Below are 10,383 nucleotides of genomic sequence, written 5' to 3'. Positions count from 1 at the left end.
TGACCCGGCCCGGAGGAAGCCCGGGCCATCCTCTGGAGCCAGGCCCGGAGGTAGGGCTCGACAGCGAGCGCCTGGTGGCCGGGCTTACCACGGAGCCCGGCCGGGCTCAGCCCGAAGAAGCTACGTGGAAATATTTTCGCCGCCACGTGGGCCCACCACCCTTGCCTGACTGCGAGCGCCAGACATCTCACACTACGTTCACTACGTTTCACTCCGGGAGAGTCTGAGATTACCAGGGCAGATTCTATTTCGGCGTGGGCGGGCTAAAGCCTATTGACGTCACACACACACACACACACATACACACACACACACGCGACGTGGCGTGACATTGCAAAAATACGTTATTTCTCATAACATATTATATGTCTGCATGTTTACGTTAGTGCAAAATGGTATTAAAACGTGAGGAAACGGCACTATTTCATAGTTTATTAATAATACGAGTCGAGTCTGACTCCGCCATGACAGTTTTCACGGACCAATCAGAGTCCACTAGACTCTCACGTGGGCAGAGGACACCAATCAGAGTCCACGAGCGAGTCTCACGTGAGCTCAAGAGCTCTGTTTGGAGGGGGCTGGGACCGGAGCATAGAGTTCACGTGCCCCAAGCATACAACCCTGATTGGCCCATTCAATGCGCCCGCTCTTCAGGCGCGTTTGAAATAGATTAAAATATGTGCAGCTTCAGTCCACACTACAAACCACCCACCAACAGGGGGGGGTGATGTGCGGACTGAAGTGTCAGGCTACCACCACCCACGTTGGGAAACAGTGGGGTCGGGTGCGCTGCCAGACGGGTGGCAGTGACAACAGGGTTTTTTAGGAGGACCGGACCTGGGCAACAGAGGCTGACCCTGGGGACGTGGAACCTAACAACGCTGATGGGGAAGGAGCCTGAGCTTGTGCGTGAGATGGAGCGCTACCAATTAGACCTGGTAGGGCTCACCTCCACACATAGCAAAGGCTCTGGAACCAAACTCTTGGACAAGGGGTGGAACTTGTTCTTCTCTGGAGTTGCCCAGGGTGTGAGGGCTCAAGCGGGTGTGGGGATACTCACAAGTCCCCGGTTGAGCTCTGCTACGTTAGAGTTTACCCCAGTGGACGAGAAGGTCGCCTCCCTCCGCCTTAGGGTTGGAGGGGGGAAAACTCTGACTGTTGTTTGTGCGTATGCTCCGAACAGCAGCTCATATTATTCAGCCTTCTTGGATACCCTGCATGGGGTCCTGCATGGGGCACCTGTGGGGGATTCCGTAGTCCTACTGGGGGACTTCAACGCACACGTGGGCAATGACAGAGATACTTGGAGTGGCGTGATTGGGAGGAACGGTCTCCCTGATCAGAACCCGAGTGGTGAGTTGTTGTTGGACTTCTGTGCTAGCCATGGAATGACCATAACAAACACCATGTTCAAACATAAGGATGCTCATAAGTGTACCTGGTACCGGAGCACCCTAGGCCAAAGGTCAATGATCGATTTTGTAATTGTGTCAGCTGATCTGAGGCCGTATGTTCTGGACACTCGGCTGAAGAGAGGGGCTGAACTGTCAACTGATCACCATCTGGTGGTGAGTTGGCTCCGATGGCGGGGCAAACTTCTGGACAGACCCGGCAAACGCAAGCGGGTAGTGCGGGTGAACTGGGAACGTCTGGAGGAGAACTCTGTCCGGGAGGAATTTAACTCTCACCTCCGGCGGGACTTCTCTAGCATCCCTGTGGAGGTTGGGGACATTGAACAGGAATGGGCAATGTTCAAGGCCTCTATGGCTTAAGCTGCAGCTGTGAGCTGTGGTCTGAAGGTCTTAGGTGCCTCAAGAGGCGGTAACCCTCGAACACCCTGGTGGACAGCGGTGGTCAGGGAAGCCGTCCGACTGAAGGAGGCCTATCGGGATATGTTATCCCAAGGGACTCCGGAGGCAGTTGCAAGGTACCGACAGGCCCGAAGGGCAGCAGCCACAGCTGTGTCTGAGGCTAAGCAGCGGGTGTGGGAGGAGTTCAGGGAGTCCATGGAGAAGGACTTTCGGGCAGCACCAAAGTTGTTCTGGAAGACCATACGACACCTCAGGAGGGGAAAGCGAGGAACCATCCAAGCTGTGTACAGCAAGGATGGGGATCTGCTAACTTCAAATGAGGAAGTCGTAGGGCGGTGGAAGGAACACTTTGAGGAACTCCTAAACCCAATCACACCAGACCCATCCTCCCTGACAGGAGCAGAGCCTGAGGATGATGGAGGGTTGACGTCAATCTCCCGGAAGGAAGTCACTGAGGTAGTTAAACAACTCCACAGTGGCAAAGCCCCGGGGGTTGATGAGATTCGTCCAGAAATGCTGAAGGCTCTGGATGTTGAGGGGCTGTCTTAGTTGATACGTCTTTTCAACATTGCGTGGAAGTCTGGGACAGTGCCGAGGGAGTGGCAGACCGGGGTGGTGGTTCCACTTTTTAAAAAGGGGGAACAGAGGGTGTGTGCCAATTATAGAGGTATCACATTGCTCAGCCTCCCCGGGAAAGTTTACGCCAAGGTACTGGAAAAGGAGGGTCCGGCCGATAGTCGAACCTCAGATACAAGAGGAACAATGTGGATTCCGTCCTGGTCATGGAACAACTGACCAGCTCTTCACTCTGGCAGGGATCCTGGAGAAGGCCTGGGAGTATGCATATCCGGTCTACATGTGTTTTGTAGATTTGGAGAAGGCATATGACCGGGTCCCCCGGGAGGTTCTGTGGGAGGTGTTGCGGGAATATGGAGTGAGGGGGACCTTGTTGAGGGCCATCCAATCTCTGTATGCCCAAAGTGAGAGCTGTGTCCGTGTGCTCGGTAATAAGTCGGATTCTTTTCCGGTGGGGGTTGGCCTCCGCCAGGGCTGCGCCTTGTCACCTCCTGTTTGTGATTTTCATGGACAGGACCTCGAGGCGAAGTGGTGGTGGAGAAGGTATAAGGCTTGGTGAGCTAAAGGTTGAGTCACTGCTTTTTGCGGATGACTTGGTCCTGATGGCACCATCGGTCCATGACCTTCAGCTCTCACTGGATTGGTTCGCAGCCGAGTGTACAGCGGCCGGAATGAGGATCAGCATCTCTAAGTCTGAGGCCATGGTTCTCAGCAGGGAACCGATGGATTGTGCTGTCCAAGTAGGGAATGAGACATTACCCCAGGTGAAGGAGTTTAAGTATCTCGGGGTCTTGTTCACAAGTGAGAGAAAGGGGAAGACGGAGAAGGAGATCAGCCGGAGAATCGGAGCAGCAGGAGCGGTTTTGCAGTCGCTGAATCGCACTGTTGTGAAGAAAAAAGAGTTGAGCCATAAGGCAAAGCTCTCTGTCTTTCGAGCAATCTTCGTTCCCACTCTCACCTATGGTCATGAAGTGTGGGTCATGACCGAAAGTATAAGGTCTCGGGTACAAGCGGCTGAAATGAGTTTTCTCAGAAGGGTGGCTGGTATCTCCCTTAGAGATAGGGTGAGAAGTTCAATCACCCGAGAGAGACTTGGAGTAGAACCGCTGCTCCTTCACTTGGAAAGGAGTCACCTTAGGTGGTTCGGGCATCTAGTACGGATGCCCCCCGAGCGCCTTCCTAGGAAGGTCCTCGATGCGCATCCCACTGGGAGGAGACCCCGTGGCAGACGTAAAACCAGATGGAAGGATTATATATCCAGACTGGCCTGGGAACGCCTCGGTATACTCCCAGAGGGAGTGGAGGAAGTTGCGCAGGATAAGGAAATCTGGAAGTCTCAGTTGGAACTGTTACCCCCGCGACCCGATTCCGGATAAGCGGTTGAAGATGGATGGATGGATTCCTTAAAGGGACTACACCATAAATGTCACATGTTTCATTTTTTTTCTTTTTTTTTGTCTTCCCAGTGTCTCTTCAAGCCCTCAAAAAAAAAAAACAATTCATTAAGTCTTGCCTTTCGTTTCAGTGATTTTCTGAATGGGTGTGTCTGAATGGTACTCTTTTGAAATCAGCCCCATTCTATGTCACAGGGGGCTCATTTCGGCTTGGAATTAGAGATAGACAGAACATGACGATTGCTTTCCATTACAAATTGTCTAGAAGTCATAAAATACATGACATACCATGGTGGCATATGGGGTAGGTTAGTTTAGAGAGAGATTACTATTTTCTATGCATTTGATGTTGATGTATTGATGTATTATCTTAATATTGTAAATCCCTTTGGATTAAGACTGTCTGCTATGTTTTTATTTTATTTGTATTTAATTGTCCATACCGTCCTCAGTTCATGTACTAACACTGATTGTCTGCATTGTGGTTCCATTACCATTTTACGTCAGTACTGTCAAAGAGAGCACTGCCTGGGATCTTGACAGTTTTATTTACACCATTATTTTTTTTGGCTTGAAGCGAGCCCACACTGTTTCGTTAGGAACAGTAGTTTCTAGTTCACTCTTAATCTCTCTTTAAAATCAAGATTAACTTGTTTTTGGACAATCTACTTATGGCTCTGTTCGTGTCTTGCTACAGGCTGAGGTCAGATAAGGAACCCTAAAGAACGGCCCCACCTCTATTTTGACTGACACTTTGATTATCCACAGCGCCTTATGGTTGACCTCACTACTTGGACTCATGTGATGTCGTCCCATCCATATGCTATGTATAATTGACCAATAAAATGTTTACATGTGAAGTGTTTTTGTTATGTATGCTATATAATAAACTAAATATCAACTATTGTACTTTAGGTAGAACCATTTTGACTGGAACTTTGTATGCTGCCTCCGTGAATGAATACAGAATTGGAATATTACACACTGGTCCCGGGTTTATTCTTTTCTAAGTGTCTCTTGGTTTGGGGGAAATGGAAGCTACATAGGAACTTCCATCTTTCCATCAAAACATCAATCAACTCTCCTAACCCTCTCTCTATTCCTTCTTCCACTTCTCTGCATGTCTGTTGCATTTATTTTCATCCCTCCATTCTCCTCTCTTATTCATCCAGATCACTGACTTTGGCCTTTCCAAGTTTGTCGATTGGTCAACATCTGCTAATAGCAAGGGGGCGGGAACGACTAGCTACATGCCTCCAGAGGCCTTCTCATTGTCCTACATATCCACACCCGCCTCTGATGTCTACAGGTATTCATCATTTTCTGTGGCATTGTATAGGCTTCATAAGTAGAACGTTCATGTTGTCATGTTGATCTTTCGGTTTTATTAGATTTGTTTTAGTTTAATTTAAGTTCATGTAGGCTAATAGTAATGTGTACAGTGACAAATACCCAACAATATGGAAATGTCATCTTGTTGCTATTTTGATGTTTTTGTTTGTGTTCTCATTTTGCAAGTTAAACATCTACTATGCTTTGTGTAAAGTAATTGCTGATGTCTCTCTTTTAATTTTAGCTATGGGATACTTCTGTGTACCATTGTGAAGGGGAAAGAACCATATGGCAAGTGATTTGATGTCTCTGCTTTATTTGTTCTTGCTTTGTTATTTGTATATTTTCAGTTCTCTCTCCATCAATCTCTTAATCCTTAAATAACACATTGCCTCTCACTCACAGATGGCACTCTTTGGCGTAATGCTCCTATAGATTACTAAGGATTCTCTTCTCTTCTTCCATCCCCTCCCATCATCTATCTTTCACTTCTCTCAGAAACCAGCCCCGCCATCATAACGAAACTGATCCCTAAGGGACAAAGGCCATTCATGGAAGGGGCTGACCCAGAGCTGGAGGACCTGGTAAAACTGATGAAGAGGTGCTGGCACCAAGAACCAGATGAACGACCTCTTTTTCCAGGTGAGAAGGCCAACATGCAACAACACTCACTTGGATGGAAAGTTTAATAGTGATATACCTCCAAACTGCACATGTCATTGACATAACATTAATTGATGGCAATTTAGGACAAAATAGTCAATAACTTGTTGAATGAAAGATAAACATGAATGATCATACAAGGCCAAATGCACATTATATATTCGAACAGTTTCAGGGGATACCCCAAAGTCTTGCGACTATCAAATAAGGGCATGTCACTATGACACTCCCCTGATGGAACCGTTTCAGGAAGGGTGGCAGTGTTGTTGAAGGAGAATGTATCCATATGTATCTTATGGGTTTGTGTTATCAGATCGTTGTGTGCACTCCCTCTGGTGTTGTGGCTGTAGTTGTCGCTAACCTTTTGGAGGTGTTTGCTCAGATATGCGGGTACTGAGGGGATTGAGGGCAGATTTGCATTGACTATTTTGAAAGTAAATCCCATTTTTAGTTCAGGTTCAAGGTTGTACTTTATTGTTACGTCTTTTGTACTGGTACATAAGAGTAAAACATATTCTTTTTTCGGCTTCCTTAGAGACAATGCAGTGGTATATAAAATAAAGCAGAACAACAGAAAACAACACATCTAAAATAATAAGTAATAATGACTTAGGAAGAAAGAGAGTGCAAAAGGCAAAAGAGCAAAGAGAATGAAAAAAGCATCCTCAGCTGTGCATGTGCATACAGTACAGGGGGGGGGGGGGGGGGGTAGCGATTCCTTTTGCCCTGGACCGTTCTTGTCTTTGACAGTTTGTTCATGTGCCTGATTGTTTGTGGAAAGAAGCTCTTTTGCAGTCTGTTGCTAGTAGCTTTGAGACTGCGTAGTCGTTTTCCATGCGGCAATATCTTGAACAGACTGTGGTTGGGATGGTGTAGATCTTTGATGATTCCCTGGGCTTTTTTGACACAGTGTTCATCGTACAAGGCTTGGATGGGGGGGAGATTGCATCCGCTGATGCGTTCGGCTGTCCTCACGACCCTCTGCAGTGCTTTGTGGTTGCTGAGGTCAGTGCAGCTGCCATACCAGGCAGTGAAGCAGCCATTCAGGATGCTCGCCGTGGTGCCCCTGTAGAAAGCTCGTAGGACTTTAGGACCCATCCCAGCTTTCTTCAGTTTCCTGATGAAGTAGAGGCGTTGTTGTGCTTTCTTGACCACCTTTTCTGTCTGCACTGCCCAGGTGAGATCCTCAGTGATGTGTACTCCCAGGAATTTGAACTCTTTGACTCTCTCCACTGCAGCACCCCCGATCTGGATGGGTGAGTGGACTTTAGGAGGCCTCTTGTAATCAAAGATAATCTCTTTTGTTTTGTCCACATTGAGAGATAGATTGTTCTCCTGGCACCATGCTTCCAGATTCTCCACTTCTCTCCTGTAGGCTGTAGGGATGGAGCCCTAAACAAGGGTAGCTCGATAACCCGATAACAGATTTATTGAGTACCCGGTATCAATAAGCTTTGGGCTTATCAAGCTTGTTATCGAGCATAGTGGCCCATGACGTCATGTTTAAACAATCAAGACAAGAGGCCATCAAGAAATGATTACAGTACTATCCATAATATAAAGCCATTTAACACTTATTGTACATTAATGAATGATTGTTTCAATGATATTTAATATTATTTGTTACTTTTGTCAATTGTCATCTTTTAGATGGTGGTCAGCAACAAACTCACAGTCGCAAACAACTGGCCAATAAAAAAAGATATCAGTTATGTACAGAATTTGTTTTCTCACAGTTTTCCAGAAAATATTAGAAAACGCTCAATAGTGGGCTTGATAAAAGCCCGGCTCAATAAGCAGGATCAATAAGGTGCTCATTATCAATAAAAATGTATGAGCTCCATCCCTAGTAGGCTGTTTCATCATAATTGGTGATCAGGCCTATGTTTAGCCCTGTCTTCAACACTGAGTAGATCAGTAGCTCTGTGATGTAGGGTGGTGCTAGTCCGTTTAAAGCTTTAAAAACAAATACAAGGATTTTAAAATCGGTTCTGAACCTGACTGGCAGCCAGTGGAGAGAGGCCAGCACCGGGGTAATATGGTCCCGTCTCCAGGTGCCAGTCAGAAGCCTAACCCTAACCCTAACCCAAATTTCAGGGATGGGTCAAATAATACACCAAGATTTTTAATATGTGTTTTAACGAAGGGGGATAAGGATTCAAGGGAGGTGGAGATCTCAGCGGTTTTATGTGGGGGCAGAAGAGTGCAATTTCTGTTTTGTCATCATTTAACCTAAGGAAGTGTGTGGACATCCAGGATTTTATTTCAGAAAGACAATCAAGTATAGGTTTCAGGGAGTGAGTTCTGTCGGGCTTTAGTGGGATGTACAACTGTGTATCGTCTGCATATAAGTGGAAAGAAATACCATATTTACGGATGATGGGCTGGACAACTGCATGTTTGAAATATGGGGGGACTTGACCTGAGCTAAGACAGCTGTTTATAATTGACATGATGCTAGGACCTAACGTTTCAAAGGCCTCTTTGAGTAGCTGTGAGGGGATAATATCAAGGGAACAGGTTGTAGGTCTCATGTGGGAGACTAAGTCCTGTAAATGAGGGAGGGACACAGGCTCGAACTGGCGGAAAAAAGCTCTAGGCGCGGGGGGTGTGGGGTGGTTGTTTATGGATGATGAAATACCTGACCTGATGTCAGTTACCTTTTTTTACAAAGAAATCGAGAAACTGTTCACAGGTGATAGGGGACATTGTGTTAGTGATTTGAGGCTTTAAGACTGAGTTGATGGTATCAAAAAGGACTTTTGGTCTGTGGCAGTTTTTGAATATTTTAACCTTTCGGTTTCAACAATGTCTTGGTAATTAATTAGGATTGCTCTCAGGCTATTGTAAAAAACTTGTAGCCGGTTTGCTTTCCACTTTCGCTCCGCCTCTCTGCAGTCTTGTCTGGTGGCCTCGTTTAGCCAAGGCTGAGTTTTGGGTTTGGGCTGCCTGGATTTTAGGGGGGCAACATGATTCAGGATGTCTAGACGTGTGGCCTTTCTCGTGAGTGGAGCCATTGACATTTTGGACTAAATTGAGAGAGTCGATAAGATTTTTGAAATCTCTCACAAGGGGACTGGATGGGCAATCAACATGGATGTCAAGGTTTACTCCTATTCCTATTTCCTATGTCCTTCGAGCAGGCATAAGAGACTTGACACAAGGGAAAAAAATGGCCTGTAGGATCTCAGATCAGAATGAGACGCAGCCTAGGAATCAACTACACTCTGTCTGATAAGCTGAATCTACTGTTCCCAGAATGCACTGCTGTGACCGAAGCCCTATATGAGAAGCACAAGCCTGGGATTAAGGATGCAGTCCACCAAGTGGAAACAGAGCTGGTAATGAACGCACTCAGTCAGCACACACTTTCATACTTTAAAACAATGCTGTTACCCTTTACTACAGTATATGGTAATCAGTGTTAGGAATAACGGCGTTACGTAATGAAACTACCTTTCTCTGTAAATAATAACATAACTCGTTAAGTGTGCCTGCCTTGCAATGGCAAAACACTTTTTGTAATCCGCCATACTAAAGTAAGTAATTAAATACATTCCCTTGCAAATTTCGGCACATAATAACTGCCGCACGATTTACACCACCCCCGCAATATATACATCAAAACGTGCGGCTCGGCCGGGAATGGGGTGCTATTACTTTTCTTTTCTGATCCGCGTTACCATGGCGACGTAATTTGCAAAAAACAACGCCAAAAAACCCCATTGACTTTGAATGGAAAAACAATAAATACTCTGGCATACTTTTGCCTAGCAATGGGATTTAAACGTTAAAACGCTCACACAACTTTGGACTTTTTCCGGCCAATAGGGACGAGCTGTAATTGATTAAGCCCTGCCCCCTCTGTATTCCTATTGGCTGGGCTTTAAACATCCATAACTCCAGTTCACAGCATGGTACCGTCTTGAAACTTGGTGTCTGGATTTAAACGGCCAATAGGGACTTAAAGTTATACCATGTAACTTTTTTTATAAAACAAATCTTAAAATTGTCCTAACTTTTAAATCGCTAAAGTTTTAGAATCCCCACTCCGTTAATTTCAGCTTCTAAAGCCTTCTCTTTATATGTTTTCTATGAGCCGTGAGGGGGGGAGAATTTCGCTGCAAAATGACGTCATCTGCATCATCTGTATACGTTGGCCAATCATATCGCGGATCATAAACACATGGTACACTACCGGCCAATCACAGGCGTATCTGCCGTATTTTCAGGAAGTAGCTTCCCTCAGCTACAGTGTTTAGCATGGTGAAGGATCTGAAGGATTCTTAACCTCTTAATCCCCAAATCCTGTCCAGAAAATTACGTTCTACCATGGTTCTACCCCTCCACGGATTCGTATCATCGCGGTGGTTTGCGGCGCCGCTCCGGTGGTCCGCGGTGGTGGTCCGCGACGACTCCGGGCGAAAAACGTCCGAAAAAAGCAATACCGCTACTGACCACTAGTTTAGCAACTTACACAGTATAGCTTTAAGACGTAAGCCCTCTTAAGCCCCGCCCCTATCTTCCTATTGGCTGAGCTTTAAACAGCTATAATTAAAGTTTGCAGCATGGTACCCTCTCGAAACTTGGTGTTTACTTAGATGGCC

The 10,383-nt window shown here is 46.2% G+C and overlaps 1 protein-coding gene across 1 annotated transcript in view; it reads left to right on the top strand.

Annotated features, from left to right (window-relative positions):
- Window positions 1-5,664: 5,664 nt before the first annotated feature.
- Window positions 5,665-10,383, top strand: part of LOC308295406 (free fatty acid receptor 2-like) — a gene marked incomplete at both ends in the record, with an annotated part of 30,583 nt that continues 25,864 nt past the window's right edge. Inside the window, 2 exons of the mRNA XM_080738461.1 lie at window positions 5,665-5,755; window positions 6,687-6,855. Coding sequence (XP_080594587.1) covers window positions 5,665-5,755; window positions 6,687-6,855 — 260 coding nt within the window. The remainder of the gene's footprint in view (window positions 5,756-6,686; window positions 6,856-10,383) is intronic.

Source organism: Nannobrachium achirus (assembly GCF_963921795.1).
Source record: "Nannobrachium achirus genome assembly, chromosome: 12".
NCBI classification, from domain to species: domain Eukaryota; kingdom Metazoa; phylum Chordata; class Actinopteri; order Myctophiformes; family Myctophidae; genus Nannobrachium; species Nannobrachium achirus.
The sequence above is the reverse complement of the archived record's forward strand: the minus strand, read 5'-3'. Positions and strand labels throughout refer to the sequence as shown.